Here is a 16,851-nt window from a genome sequence, read left to right on the forward strand (position 1 = left end):
TAACCAGGTTAACGTACATCTCTGCTTATAATAATAATGTGTGTGTGTGTGCTTTATATTTAATGAAACTGTGGCTCCTTTATTAAGGATTTCTATCATTTCCTGATACTTGAGGGATATTTTTAAATCAGATACGTTCAGTTATATCAGTTATGATCATCTCAGTTTCTGATGAGAGGTGTGTAGATTGAACTAAACTCCGGGTGTAATCTCACCTGTTTGTTAAACAGTCAATCCTGCTGCTGGTTTCTCTCCTGAGCTCTGTAATGAACCCTCTCCCACTCGCTGGGCCATCAGCCTCTTCATAATCTTCACCACTTCATAATCTCCAGCTGCTGTCAGCACCTGAGGAGAGGTGTGTACTTTGGCAAACAGCAGTGTTGACACCCAGGACCTGATCTTTTATCAGGCTGTTGTTCTGAATGAGCTTCGTCACTCAGTCAGTACCACCAGCAGGATGTTTTTCTTTCTGAAGGACGGGAATTTATTTAACGCCTCTGATGGAATAACGCAGCAGGGCCAATCGACAGCGTCCTCACAGAGAGTAACCAACCACTGCACATCACTGCTGCAGTTATTCCTCACAGTGTGGAACTGTTCAGTCCGGATCACGTCAGTGTCTGTGAGCAGAGAGAGAATTGATTAGGATCTGATTCTGAAGAGTTATTGTTATTGTTGTTTGCTTTGAAGAATAAACTATAAATTATAAAATATCACATTTTTTTTATATTTTTTGTGCATTGGATCAAAGGTAAAGTTTAGGAGGAAATGAGATCACAGGCAGTTTGATGTTAAACAGTATTGCTTCTTGGAATCCCAATAAAAGAAGAAATACAGTAATCAGAATGGCTGGATATGTTTTACAGGTTTACAGAGCTTTATTAACCACAGATTAACTGTTTACGTATTTCTGAGATATTTTACTTAAAGAAAATCAGTTTTGGGAAAGAAATGTAATAAATGTTAAATATCAGCGACAGGAAAGAAGTAAACATTAGAACAGTAGAACAGTGGGAACAGTAGAACAGTGGGAACAGTAACGTATGAACTGTATAACTGTGTAAACTTCACCAACCTGTGAAAGCTGCTCATGCCTGATGCTCAGAATCACTGCTTGCTGCTGTATTAGCTATTATAGCTGCTTAGATTAAACCTTAAACCACCTTTAGAGCTGTTCCTCACCGCCCTCACCCTCACGCACCGGGAACAGGAGTTACAGTGACTGGTCCATAGGGGGCGCTGCAGGGCATGTGTGATCAGCTTGTAAGTAAATGGTGTTGAAAAGTTGTATCAGTGCAGCTCAGTTCACACCCTTAACCTTCTGATTAGCCATGTGTGTCAGCCAGTGTGTGTGTGTATGGGGGGGGTGTACTTGTTCATGTGTATCCACCTCATCACATCTTTCAGCTGCCCTCTCACTGGACATAGAGACGCTGGAGACAGCTACATACTATAGGGCGTCCTCATAGAGAACAGTGAGCAGACGAAGACACCTAAAACTGAATCAGGAGGCCAGATTATACACAAGATGGACAGCACCAAGAGCGTTCGTGAGGTCAGGATGTTGGATGGCGATCACCACTCCACCTCATCATCCCCAACTCATCAAAAGTACTGGATGGAGCTCCTCCACCATCATTCCAGAGAACACAGTTCCTCCACTGCTCCACAGCTCCTCAATGCTGGGGGGCTTTATACCCCTCTAGCCCACGCCTGGCATTATTAGGCCGCATGGAGCCAATAGGGTCATGATGATGATCTGCTCCAGAGAGTCCTATTCTATTGGCAGTTCTTCTTCTCTACAGGGATTAGACAAGCTGTGTGTGTGCATTTGCACATCTGTGTCAGCAATGTGTGCAGCTTAAAGTAGCTGAATGCGTTCATTAGAAGGGGTGTCCACAAACATTTGGACACAAAGAACATATAGTGTACTTGTAATTCTAACTATGCTCCAGACGCTTCCACAGACTCGTGATCCCACAGGCTTCTCTGTAGCATCCACTGATCTTCTGCTTCTAATAACCAGCATTAGAAACACAGAACCCTTTCAGGGTCGACCCACAGTCTGTGAACGGAGCTCCAGGTACCAGGCTGTGTTTCAGATCGGGTGATGGATGTAGTGTGTGTGTGTGTGTGTGAAGCTATGTGGCCTTAAGTCCTGTAAGTCAGAGGGATTCACTAAACCACTTTGACCTCTGGTGGCGGAGCGGCTGGGTGTTTACGCAGGTTCCACCGGGGGGAGTATTTTTAGTGTGAGAGTACGAAGCCCACTCGGCTCAGTGTAAATACAGGGTGCCTTTAGTCATCCTGTATCAATCAACTGAGTGTGTGTTTATACGGGCTGCACATGTGCTGCAGGGTGGGCCGGGTCAGCGCAGCGGGGAACAGGCCACAAAAAAGTGGCAACAAACTTGTAAATGGAGCTCAGAAATATGTGCTGTGTGTTTCACTGTGCATCTGCTTGGTTCTGATGTGCAGAACATATGAGGGGGCTTAACAGCGTTCTGTTTACTTCTGCTCACACTGACTGGATTCAGGGCTTCCTCTGTTCTGAACTTCAGCAGACCGTACACAGCATGCGCAGGGATGTACGTGTCACATGTTCTAGGAAAGAAAAGCAGCAGGGAACCTTCAGGGTGTTCTAGGCATTCAGAGAAGGTGTGAAGATTTCTAGGAATTAAAGAAGTTAGTTCTCAGAGGTGAAACACTCACACAGGGTTCTGTATTGGACGGAGAGGTGTTGTAACGATAGTGGAACCCTTTTTCAGCGCTATAAGCAACCATTATTAATTAGTTTTTATAAATCACAATCTAACCCTAACCCTAACCCTACCACCAATATGAAGAACTCTAAACCAGGCAAAGAACCAGGTTCAGTGGTTCTAGAACCACCGTCTTTACGACAAAGGGCCATCTTCCATTATCCTGTGGGACTCCTCATAACCCCGGTCAGATAAACAGCTACACAGCTCTCTTATTAACCCTTTATAACAGCTCGGCCTGACTGGGTCAGACTGGGTCAGGTTCTGAAGGTGGTGTTTACCTGAACAGACAACACTGTTAACAGCACTGCTGCGGGTACATAGAGGAACAGGAAGTGTGTGTGTGTGTGTGTGTGCTCCTGCCAGTGTGTTTGAACCATTAAACTGAGAGGAAAACCGCTGGGTGACATGTGGACAATAACACACAGTCTGAGCTGCTCCAGATACACAGAGGAGAGAGAGAGAGAGAGAGAGAGAGAGAGAGAGACAGAGAGAGAGAGAGAGAGAGAGAGAGAGAGAGAGAGAGAGAGAGAGACAGAGAATAATATTATACACTGTTCAGCACTTCACTGCCCTCTAGTGGCCATAACCACCACTGCTAATTCCGTTACCTCCCTTCTCATCTCTTTCCCTGTCTCTGGCTCTGCACACACACACACACACAGTGGGAGGATGCCATAAAATGCTGTACTATAGCACTGAGGCTATCTGTTAGATTTATAGCCAGCTCTCTGCCAGCACACACACACACACACACACACACACACGGCTGGTCTGTTAAAATCCTTTGCATGTCCAGAAAAGCAAAGCCTACACACATCACTACTGACTGCTGTCTGCACTGAGATCTCTGAAGGCTAATCTAAGGTGTATGGTGGTCTACACTGGCCCATTACTTATGATTGTAGTGCACACTGGTCATGGTGTGGTGTGACTGCATGGTGGTTTAGGGAGGTCTGTGCATGGGGTGCATGGTGGTCTATTGTGTGTCAGGTGATCTATTGAAGTGCATACTAGTTTGGGCTCTACATGCCAGTCAGTGATGGTCTACAGCATATAGTATGGTGGTCTACAGTGGTCTATAGCAATGTGTGATGGTCTGTAGCAAGTTATGGTGGGGGACGGTTTTCTGTAGTAGTGGTAGATTGTGTGGTCTGTGTCGGTCTGTGGTAGTGTATAGTGGTTTACAGCTGCCTGTGGCGGTCTATAGTAAGTTATGGCAGTCCTTGTTGCTCTGAGGCAGTTTATGTCAGTTTGTGGATGGCTTAATCGGCCAGTGGTAGTCTATTGTAGTGTATGGTGGCATATGGCCATCAGTGGTGGTCTATGGTGGTGTGTGGTGGTCTAGTTCAAACTATGGGAGTGTATGGGAGTATATAGCTACCTGTGGTGGTCTATACTAGGTTATGGTTGTGTGTGGCATGGCAGTCTTTGCTGGTCTCTGGAGCTGTTCTGGAGATGTTCTGGTATATGGTAGTATATGACTGTCTGTGATGGTATCACAGTGTACAGCAGTCTGGCAGACCTGCGCCAGGTTCAGCACCACTGCTTTGATATTTAAACCCAGACACTGGGCCTGATAAGGCTGACATGAGAGAAGTGTGTGTCCCTAGTGTGTGTGTGTGTGTGTGTGTGGCAGCACTGGAAAAGCTTGAGTTACTTACACAGAACTGACTGAATGAGATCATCCCATAAAGGCAGTCGTAGTGTTTGGAAACAAGGCTAAAGCTGAGTGTCCAGGGTTGAGATCAGGCCAATATTTTACCTGCAGGTTTATCTCGTTTGTAGCTTCTCCAACAAATCAGAGTTCTGACAGAATTAAGGATTCTGTGGAACAGCCCAGAGAACCGCAGAACCAACTCAACCCAGTCCTGTTTCATCCTAAACACCTTTCTTTATGAACACAATATAGACAAACGTATTGGGACACCTGCTCATTCATTGCTTCTTTTGAAATCAAGACTTTTCAAAAGAGTTTCTCCTGCTTTTGTTGGAGTAACTGTCTCTACTGTCTCTGGTTCTTAAAGTAGCTGAATGCATTTATTAGAAGAGCTGTCCACAAACTTTTGGACATATAGTGTATGTTATATTCCTCCAGCTGAAATGAATTCCATATTGGCCGGTCTTGACGTCTGGTTCGCAGAATGACAGCGAGGTTTCTGCCATTACAACAAACCAGCTAAATATAAGCATGCTGTTGGCTTCACTGAACTCGGCTCTCCTGGATGGAATCACTCCCTCATTTCCCACACGTTCAGTTTCTCAGCGGGGGTCTCACAGACCTCTAATGCCCAACTCTGTCAACACAAGTGTGTGTGTGTGTGTGAGTGTGTGTGTATGTGTGTCAGTGTGGCTCCAGTGAACATATAAAGCATTGTTTTAAAGTAATGAGAATAAAGCACAGAGCGAAGCGCAGGCCAGACTGAAGGTGGGCTTTGAGGGTCAGACCCGAGTTCATCAACCAGACCAAGTGGTTCCTGCTGGGTTGGGCAAATATTTCAGTCCCAATTAAAAAGGTTATTAAAGACTATTAGCCGAGCCTTCACTTCAGTAACAGCCTCTACCCTTCAGGGAAGGCTTTACACTAGACGCTAGTACATTGCTGTGTGGAGGATTTGGCTGTATTTAGCCACACTAGAGTGAGATCTTCAGTGAGGTCAGGTTCTGATGTTAGAGGATTAGTTCTACCACTCTACCACAAAAGAATTGGATGCCCAATGCTGGAGGACTTCATACCCCTCTAGCCCACACCTGGCATTAGTCACGATGACCTTAGGATCATGTGATCATGGCTGCTCTAGAGCGTCCCATTCTATTGGCCGGTGCTTTTCTATGGAGATTATACTGATCTGGTCATGTTGGTCAGCTGTTCCTCTTGTAGATGATTTAGTGGACGGTGGAACAGCAGCTGATCTCTAACTGTTCTGAGATCTGTTTAAACCCCTTCCCAGACTCCTGTGCACCTCCACCCTTCTTCCTGAAGGCCTCAGAGAGCTCTCTGGATCTGACCATGGTGATCTTCTTCACCCCTCACTTCAACCATCAAGATCAGACCAGGCTAAACGTCTGAGGTTTAGATCAGACTAATCCTCTCCAACCATGTTCTGATCATCTGCAGTTGATCTTCTGCTCCTGACTCTGATTCTACACATTAATAAATGATGATAATAGAAATGTCTTCAGGTGTGTGAGTTTAATCAGATTAGCTCTAGATTAGCTCCGTCTCTCAGTGCTGATCGTGTGAAGATCAGACCTCCAGATCAGAAACATAAAGGTTTTGGTGGAGTGTCCCACTGTTTTCACATGCCTGCACATCTTGGGAAGTGAATAAACCCTCAGGGGAATGATGGAATAATCCAAAGCTAAAAGAGAAGGGAAGCCTGAAGTCTGAAGCTCGTATCAGATTTGAAGATCAGACTTCCTGCAGGAGTGTCTCACGAAGAAACGTTCTGCTGGGTTCCTCCGTTCTGTTGAGCGCAGTCCGAGCCCGAGGGTCTGGGTTGTGTGTCTCCTCGCTCTGTAAATAATCATACTCTCGGTTTGGGTCCAATACATTTTTCTCTGCTGTTTACATTCAGTTTCTGGCAGCGAATGTGGAAAAGATTTGTTTTACAGCGTCTGCATTCCAAACAAACGCTGTGTTAAAGCTGGCAGCTGCTTCTGATGGGAACATGCTTTTATCACAAATATGGTTGAACCTGGACACAGCAGTCGACCGTTCCTGCTTGTTTACACGCTCTGCGTTATATACAGTACAGTGAGGAGAGCTCGTTTGATCTGTGTGTGTGTGTGTGTGTGTGTGATTAGTGGGGAATAAACACAATACACACTGGAACTGCTGGTATGTATTAGTTCCAGCTGCAGCCAAAGCAGCGCTACCCAGCGGTCACACTCGGAGCTGATGAGTCGGTGCTCTGTGAGGTCAGGGTCAGCTGCTGCAGCTTCTGATCAGACAAATTAATTCCTTTGTTTTATTGATATTGATATTGATATTTACGGGTAATTTACTCAGGATACAAGATTCAAACATCCAGGAAGTGTTTCATTAGCATCGCTGTGTCACAGTGACCTCCCCATCAGCACAGCTTTATATCTCCTCAATTACAAATGTTTAATCAATTCATTTCATCTCTCTGAAACTCTGCTCACATTGCTAATCCCACTGCTAATGCTAACACTAAGATCAAACAACAACCCAGATTAACCAAAAGCTTTTACTTCAGTAGCAGCTGTACATTATTCAATATCTATAATCTGTCTATAATATTTATAAAAATATAATTTAATGAATCTATGAGTCATTTGGTACCTGCCGTGGTTTTGTAGTAGTTACTATACATTGTTCAGTATCCACTATGAATTATTCATTAGTGACTCTCTTAGTGACTCGTTTAGTATCTGCTTATTATTTACTATCCACAGTAAAGTGTTCAGTGGCTGCGTTCATCTACTCAGTAAAATCCACCCGTTTAATAAAGCACATCCACCTGAGCTGCACACACAGAAACCTCCAGCTCCCATATGTGAAATAACTCAGGGGTATTGTAATGTGGTGTGGGTGATGGAGCGGGGGTGTGATGTGGGAAACACTCATTACGGAGTGAGAAATATCACACCTCTCAGGGTACAGGACCTGGAGGGAGTGAATATCAGACCTCTCTGAGTGTCTGCTTTAGCAGCTGAGAGCAAGGTGTTGCATGCTAATGTGTAAAAGAGTGAATGATGGCTGTGAACTGGACACACTCCAGCCTCCTAAAACTGAGCACAGCAGCGGACCTGTCAACAGTCACCACGGTACTCAGCAGCACACAGCTAAAGCTCTAACCCCAACTCTAACCCCAACTCTAACCCCAACTCTAACTCTAACCCCAACTCTAAACCCAACTCTAACCCCAACTCTAACCCCAACTCAAACCCCAACTCAAACCCCAACTCTAACCCCAACTCTAACCCCAACTCAAACCCCAACTCAAACCCCAACTCAAACCCCAACTCAAACCCCAACTCTAACCCCAACTCTAACCCCAACTCTAACCCCAACTCAAACCCCAACTCTAACTCTAACTCTAACCCCAACTCTAACCCCAACTCAAACCCCAACTCAAACCCTAACTCTAACTCTAACCCCAACTCTAACCCCAACTCTAACCCCAACTCTAACCCCAACTCTAAACCCAACTCTAACCCCAACTCAAACCCCAACTCTAACTCTAACTCTAACCCCAACTCTAACCCTAACTCTAACTCTAACCCCAACTCAAACCCCAACTCTAAACCCAACTCTAACCCCAACTCTAACCCCAACTCAAACCCCAACTCAAACCCCAACTCTAACTCTAACTCTAACCCCAACTCTAACCCCAACTCTAACCCCAACTCAAACCCCAACTCTAACTCTAACCCCAACTCAAACCCCAACTCTAACTCTAACTCTAACCCCAACTCTAACCCCAACTCTAACCCCAACTCAAACCCCAACTCTAACTCTAACTCTAACCCCAACTCTAACCCTAACTCTAACCCTAACTCTAACCCTAACTCTAACCCTAACTTTAACTCTAACCCCAACTCTAACCCCAACTCTAACTCTAACTCTAACTCTAACCCCAACTCAAACCCCAACTCTAACCCTAACTCTAACCCCAACTCAAACCCCAACTCTAACCCTAACTCTAACCCCAACTTTAACCCCAACTCAAACCCCAACTCTAACTCTAACCCCAACTCAAACCCCAACTCTAACCCTAACTCTAACCCCAACTATAACCCCAACTCTAACCCTAACTCTAACTCTAACTCTAACCCCAACTCAAACCCCAACTCTAACCCTAACTCTAACCCCAACTCTAACCCCAACTCTAACTCTAACTCTAACCCCAACTCTAACCCCATCTCTAACCCTAACTCTAACCCCAACTCTAACCCCAACTCTAACCCTAACTCTAACCCCAACTTTAACCCCAACTCAAACCCCAACTCTAACCCCAACTCTAACCCTAACCCTAACTCTAACCCCAACTCTAACCCCAACTCTAACCCCAACTCTAACCCTAACTCTAACCCTAACTCTAACCCTTACTCTAACCCTAACTCTAACCACAACTCTAACCCTAACTCTAACCCCAACTCTAACCCTAACTCTAACCCCAACTCTAACTCTAACCCCAACTCTAACCCTAACTCTAACCCTAACTCTAACCCTTACTCTAACCCTAACTCTAACCCCAACTCTAACCTCAACTCTAACCCTAACTCTAACCCCAACTCTAACCCCAACTCTAACCCTAACTCTAACCCCAACTCTAACCCCAACTCTAACCCTAACTTTAACTCTAACCCCAACTCTAACCCCAACTCTAACTCTAACTCTAACTCTAACCCCAACTCAAACCCCAACTCTAACCCTAACTCTAACCCCAACTCAAACCCCAACTCTAACCCTAACTCTAACCCTAACTCTAACCCCAACTCTAACCCCAACTCTAACCCTAACTCTAACCCCAACTCTAACCCCAACTCTAACCCTAACTCTAACCCCAACTTTAACCCCAACTCAAACCCCAACTCTAACCCCAACTCTAACCCTAACCCTAACTCTAACCCCAACTCTAACCCCAACTCTAACCCTAACTCTAACCCTAACTCTAACCCTAACTCTAACCCTTACTCTAACCCTAACTCTAACCACAACTCTAACCCCAACTCTAACCCCAACTCTAACCCTAACTCTAACCCCAACTCTAACTCTAACCCCAACTCTAACCCTAACTCTAACCCTAACTCTAACCCTTACTCTAACCCTAACTCTAACCCCAACTCTAACCTCAACTCTAACCCTAACTCTAACCCCAACTCTAACCCCAACTCTAACCCTAACTCTAACCCCAACTCTAACCCCAACTCTAACTCTAACTCTAACTCTAACCCCAACTCAAACCCCAACTCTAACCCTAACTCTAACCCCAACTCAAACCCCAACTCTAACCCTAACTCTAACCCCAACTTTAACCCCAACTCAAACCCCAACTCTAACCCCAACTCTAACTCTAACCCCAACTCTAACCCCAACCCCAACTCTAACCCCAACTATAACTCTAACCCCAACTCTAACCCCAACTATAACTCTAACCCTAACTCTAACCCCAACTCTAACTCTAACTCTAACCCCAACTCTAACCCCAACTCTAACCCTAACTCTAACTCTAACCCCAACTCTAACCCTAACTCTAACTCTAACCCCAACTCTAACCCTAACTATAACTCTAACCCCAACTCTAACTCTAACCCCAACTCTAACTCTAACCCTAACTCTAACCCCAACTCTAACCCTAACTCTAATTCCAACTCTAACCCCAACTCTAACTCTAACTCTAACCCCAACTCTAACCCCAACTCTACCCCTAACTCTAACCCCAACTCTAACCTTAACTCTAACTCTAACTCTAACCCCAACTCTAACCCTAACTCTAACTCTAACTCTAACTCTAACCCCAACTCTAACCCTAACTCTAACCCTAACTCTAACTCCAACTCTAACCCCAACTCTAACTCCAACTCTAACCCCAACTCTAACCCTAACTCTAACTCTAACCCCAACTGTAACCTCAACTCTAACTCCAACTCTAAACCCAACTCTAACCCCAACTCTAACTCTAACTCTAACCCCAACTCTAACCCTTTCTCTAACCCTAACTCTAACTCTAATTCCAACTCTAACCCTAACTCTAACTCTAACCCCAACTCTAACCCCAACTCTAACTCTAACTCTAACCCCAACTCTAACCCCAACTCTAACCCTTAATCTAACCCTTACTCTAACTCTAACTCTAATTCGAACTCTAACCCTAACTCTAACCCCAACTCTAACCCTAACTCTAACTCTAACTCTAACTCTAACCCCAACTCTAACCCCAACTCTAACCCTAACTCTAACTCTAACTCTAACTCTAATCCCAACTCTAACCCCAACTCTAACCCTAACTCTAACCCCAACTCTAACTCCAACTCTAACCCCAACTCTAACCTTAACTCTAACCCCAACTCTAACCCCAACTGTAACCCCAACTCAAACCCCAACTCTAACTCCAACTCTAACCCCAACTCTAACTCTAACTCTAACCCCAACTCTTACCCCAACTTAAACCCCAACTCTAACTCTAACTCCAACTCTAACCCCAACTCTAACTCTAACTCTAACCCCAACTCTAACCCCAACTCTAACCCTAACTCTAACTGTAACCATAACTCCAACTCTAATTCCAACTTTAACCCTTACTCTAACTCTAACCCCAACTCTAACTCTAACCCCAACTCTAACCCTAACTCTAACCCCAACTCTAACTCCAACTCTAACCCCAACTCTAACCTTAACTCTAACCCCAACTCTAACCCCAACTGTAACCCCAACTCAAACTCCAACTCTAACTCTAACTCCAACTCTAACCCCAACTCTAACCCTTACTCTAACCCTAACTCCAACTCTAATTCCAACTTTAACCCTTACTCTAACTCTAACTCTAACCCCAACTCTAACCCTAACTCTAACCCCAACTCTAACCCCAACTCTAACTCTAACTCTAACCCCAAACTCTAACCCCAACTCTAACCCTAACTCTAACTCTAATTCGAACTCTAACCCTAACTCTAACCCCAACTCTAACCCTAACTCTAACTCTAACCCTAACTCTAACCCCAACTCTAACCCTAACTCAAACTCCAACTCTAACCCTAACTCTAACCCTAACTCTAACCCCAACTCTAACCCCAACTCTAACTCTAACCCTAACTCTAACCCCAACTCTAACCCCAACTCTAACCCCAACTCTAACCCTAACTCTAACCCTAACTCAAACCCTAACTCAAACTCCAACTCTAACCCCAACTCTAACCCCAACTCTAACTCCAACTCAAACCCTAACTCAAACTCCAACTCTGACCTTAACTCCAACCCTAACTCCAACCCTAACTCTAACCCCAACCCTAACTCCAACTCCAACTCTAACCCTAACTCCAACCCTAACTCTAACCCCAACTCTAACTCCAACTCTAACCCTAACTCCAACCCTAACTCCAACCCTAACCCCAACTCTAACCCAGACTCTAACCCCAACTCTAACCCTGACTCTAACCCCAACTCTAACCCAGACTCTAACCCTAACTCTAACCCAAACTCTAACCCCAACTCTAACCCCAACTCTAACCCCAACCCCAACTCTAACCCTAACCCCAACCCTAACTCTAACTCTAACCCTGACTCTAACTCTAACCCCAACTCTAACCCCAACTCTAACTCTAACCCCAACCATCACTCTAACCCCAACCCTAACTCTAACCCCAACCATCACTCTAACCCCAACCCTAACTCCAACTCAAACCCTAACTCAAACTCCAACTCTGACCTTAACTCCAACCCTAACTCCAACCCTAACTCTAACCCCAACCCTAACTCCAACTCCAACTCTAACCCTAACTCCAACCCTAACTCTAACCCCAACTCTAACTCCAACTCTAACCCTAACTCCAACCCTAACTCCAACCCTAACCCCAACTCTAACCCAGACTCTAACCCCAACTCTAACCCTGACTCTAACCCCAACTCTAACCCAGACTCTAACCCTAACTCTAACCCAAACTCTAACCCCAACTCTAACCCCAACTCTAACCCCAACCCCAACTCTAACCCTAACCCCAACCCTAACTCTAACTCTAACCCTGACTCTAACTCTAACCCCAACTCTAACCCCAACTCTAACTCTAACCCCAACCATCACTCTAACCCCAACCCTAACTCTAACCCCAACCATCACTCTAACCCCAACCCTAACTCTAACTCTAACTCTAACCCCAACCCTAACCCAAACTCTAACCCCAACCCTAACTCTAACTCTAACCCTGACTCTAACTCTAACCCCAACTCTAACCCCAACTGTCACTCTAACCCTAACCCCAACTCTAACTCTAACCCCAACCATCACTCTAACCCCAACCCTAACTCTAACTCTAACTCTAACCCCAACCCTAACCCAAACTCTAACCCCAACTCTAACCCTAACTCTAACCCTAACTCAAACCCTAACTCTAACCCCAACTCTAACCCCAACTCTAACCCCAACTCTAACCCTAACTCTAATCCCAACCCCAACTCTAACCCTAACTCTAACCCCAACCCTAACTCTAACTCTAACCCTGACTCTAACTCTAACCCCAACCCTAACTCTAACTCTAACCCCGACTCTAACTCTAACCCCAACCGTCACTCTAACCCTAACTCTAACCCCAACTCTAACCCTAACTCTAACCCCAACTCTAACCCTAACTCTAACCCCAACTCCAACCCTAACTCTAACTCTAACCCTGACTCTAACTCTAACCCCAACCGTCACTCTAACCCTAACCCTAACTCTAACCCCAACTCTAACTCTAACCCCAACTCTAACCCTAACCCCAACCGTCACTCTAACCCTAACCCTAACTCTAACCCTAACCCTAACTCTAACCCCAACTCTAACTCTAACCCCAACTCTAACTCTAACCCCAACTCTAACCCTAACCCCAACCGTCACTCTAACCCTAACCCTAACTCTAACCCCAACTCTAACTCTAACCCCAACTCTAACCCTAACCCCAACCGTCACTCTAACCCTAACCCTAACTCTAACCCCAACTCTAACTCTAACCCCAACTCTAACTCTAACCCCAACTCTAACCCTAACCCCAACCGTCACTCTAACCCTAACCCTAACTCTAACCCCAACTCTAACTCTAACCCCAACTCTAACCCTAACCCCAACCGTCACTCTAACCCTAACCCTAACTCTAACCCTAACCCTAACTCTAACCCCAACTCTAACTCTAACCCCAACTCTAACCCTAACCCCAACCGTCACTCTAACCCTAACCCTAACTCTAACCCCAACTCTAACTCTAACCCCAACTCTAACCCCAACTCCAACCCTAACTCTAACTCTAACCCTGACTCTAACTCTAACCCCAACCGTCACTCTAACCCTAACCCTAACTCTAACCCCAACTCTAACTCTAACCCCAACTCTAACCCTAACTCTAACCCTAACTCTAACCCCAACTCTAACCCTAACTCTAACCCTAACTCAAACCCTAACTCTAACCCTAACTCTAACCCCAACTCTAACCCTAACTCTAACTCCAACCCCAACCCAAATCAAATCCATCAGCCGAGGCACATTTGTAGTGTAAAGTGTGCTTCTACACTCCAGCTACAGAGCTAATGTAGCTAGGAAGGATAAATGCTAAAATCTCGCCAGTTAGCAAAAGGATTTTCCAGCTAACAGAGGCCTACACTTACTAGCATCATCCACAATGAGTGACGGAGGAGAGGGAGGACTGTCCTGCCCACCCAGACAGTGAGCGACGGCCAATGCTTAATCAGCTGTGTTGATTTAGCCATAGAGTTAGCACCATGCTAATTGGTGGGGTTATGTAATGTGTCTTTATTATTCTTTTATATAATGTTTACAGTAAGACTAAAATCACCTCTTTGCATATCACAGCTCAGAAGGTCCAATTCAGAGCTCAGGGTCAGTCAGGGTTTTAGGGCCTTGTTCAGAGGGCCCAGCAGTGGCAGCTTATCAGACTCTGGTATTGAACCCATGACCCTATGATCCATAACCCAGTGTTCTAACCTCTCAGCAGCACTACTCGCTTCTCTTTAGCCTCGGAGTTCCAGTTCAGAACCAAAGAACTAAAGCTTTCAAATGTGTTGGCAGATCAACCACATCTCAACAGGTGGATCTTCTGTTGTGCATTCCACAACACTCACTGTGTGTGTGTGTGTGTGTGTGTGTGTTGCAGAGAGAACCAGACACACAGGCCAGTCCTGATGGCAGGCTCTCAGGGCTCAGCCAGCACTGGACACTGGCTCTAGGAGCCCACGGGGCGATCGCTTCAACCAGGAACATTTCACAGGTCAGCCACACCACCGCAGTAACAGCAGATATACACAATACCGCACTGTTCATACACTATATGGACAAAAGTATTGGGACACCTGCTCATTCGTTCACCACTCCACCTCATCATCCCCAACTCATCCCAAAAGTACTTGATGGAGCTCCTCCATCATCATTCCAGAGAACACAGCTCCTCCACTGCTCCACAGCTCCTCAATGCTGGGGGGCTTTATACCCCTTTAGCCCACGCCTGACATTATTAGGCAGCATGGAGCCAATAGGTTCATGATGCTGATCTGCTCCAGAGAGTCCTATTCTATTGGCAGTACTTCTTCTCTACAGGGACTAGACAAGCTGTGTATGTGCATTTGCACATCTGTGTCAGCAATGGGTGCAGCTTAAAGTAGCTGAATGAATTCATTAGGAGGGGTGTCCACAAACATTTGGACATATAGTGTGTAAGTCTAAGATTCAGTAGTGCTCTTGTTTAGAATTTAGATTGATACACACTTTTTTATTCCGAACAACACGGGCCCAGACCCTGAGCAGAGACAGGACTGAGGAATGAGGAGGAGACGGGGAGGTTTCCTGTGGTGATGAGAAAAACAGAAGGTAGAGGTTGAAGGTAGGGAGGAGACGGTACAGATGGCCCGATATGAGCTGTTCCTTTTGTGATACTGAAACCCGGAGTATCGTCAAATTCTGAACCCGGCTTTATAGCTGTACACCTGTACTGTACAACCACCTTCTTCTCTTCACATTTCCCAGCTTTGACAGCCTGCGTCATAGCTGAGAGGCTTGCTACAGCTCCCCCAGGAGCAGCGAGGGTTAGGTGCCTTGCTCAAGGCATATTGTTATGAATGCACATATAAGTATTGGCATGTATAAGTGGGAACCTCAGCCACGCTGAACTACCGTATCTACAGTGTATCAACTGATCAACCACAGTTGACCACATCAGGTGGTCATAGTATTGGCACACCTCCACCTGTCTCTTATAGGTCTGTCTGTTTACAGGACGTGTGCCCATGAGGTCGTCGACGCTGGTCCTGCTCTTCCTGATCAGCGTCCAGGCTGCACTCCACACGAGGAGCCACAAGGTCCAGGCACAAGGTCCAGCCAATCAGAGCGCGGGCATGGAGAACTCATCCAGGCCTTCCTCTGGACGCTCTCAGAAAACACACGATGACCTCATCCCCACCGTTGACCCCAAACTCTTTAACAAGCGACGCTACCGATCACCCCGCGTGCTCTTCAGTGATGTGGCCCCATCTGACAATGAAGCGGCAGGATCCAGAGGCCCTCGGGTGCGGCGGAGGGCCAGCGAGTTCCTGCATCGCGGTGAATATTCAGTGTGTGACAGCGAGAACCACTGGGTGGGCAATCTGACGCGTGCCACAGACGTAGCGGGCAACGAGGTTACGGTGCTCCCTGATGTCCGCATAAACGATGTGGTGAAGAAGCAGTTTTTCTACGAGACCACGTGCCGCGTCAACAAAGCCAGCGGTGCCCCTCGGGGCCGGGGAGCCAGCGGGATAAAGGCGGGAACATCCGGGTGCCGAGGGATCGACAACAAGCACTGGAACTCGTACTGTACCAACACACACACATACGTGCGGGCGCTAACGTCCTTCAAGAACCAGATTGCCTGGAGGCTCATCCGCATCAATGCTGCATGCGTGTGCGTGCTGAGCCGGAAGTCGTGGAGGCACTGACCGACCGATTGATTCGTTGCTCAGAAAACCTCTGAAGACTCACCCAATCAACCCAAACTCCCAAAATAACAAACAATATACTGCCAATACAGTGTACCAGACTCCTCCCCTTGTATCTTCACCCCACACCCCCAACCCAGCCCTGTCCTACCCTACCTCACACTGTAAATTATTGGTCTCTTAAGTTATGATGACTGCATGACATATTTATATAGTTTATACAGTCAAAATATAAATATCTATGTGTATATACAGTATACATAAAGAAGTGCAAGCTTATGATGTGTTGTTGTTCATGCTGTTATTTATTAAACACTTCAGTACTTAAGTTCTAAACTTCATGCTGCTTTGCTAACTTGTTTAATTAGTCACTCTCAGACCGAAGGGGTGCGAGGGTACTGCGGTTTCCCACCAGCAGCTGAACATCGGCCTGGAAAATCAGGCCTG

General features: G+C 46.0%; 1 protein-coding gene across 1 annotated transcript; it reads left to right on the plus strand.

Annotated features, from left to right (window-relative positions):
- The first annotated feature begins 15,717 nt into the window (after positions 1-15,717).
- Positions 15,718-16,573, plus strand: ngfa (nerve growth factor a (beta polypeptide)). The gene has a single exon (XM_072697228.1). The coding sequence runs from the start codon at positions 15,718-15,720 to the stop codon at positions 16,402-16,404; it is 687 nt and encodes a 228-aa protein (XP_072553329.1). The 3' UTR covers positions 16,405-16,573.
- The last annotated feature ends 278 nt before the right edge of the window (positions 16,574-16,851 follow it).

Source organism: Salminus brasiliensis, chromosome 14 (assembly GCF_030463535.1).
Source record: "Salminus brasiliensis chromosome 14, fSalBra1.hap2, whole genome shotgun sequence".
Classification (NCBI taxonomy): Eukaryota; Metazoa; Chordata; class Actinopteri; order Characiformes; family Bryconidae; genus Salminus; species Salminus brasiliensis.

What these genes read in the sequence shown, in the direction of transcription:
- ngfa (XM_072697228.1), top strand. Translation starts at nt 15,718, where the DNA reads ATGAGGTCGTCGACGCTGGTCCTGCTCTTCCTGATCAGCGTCCAGGCT.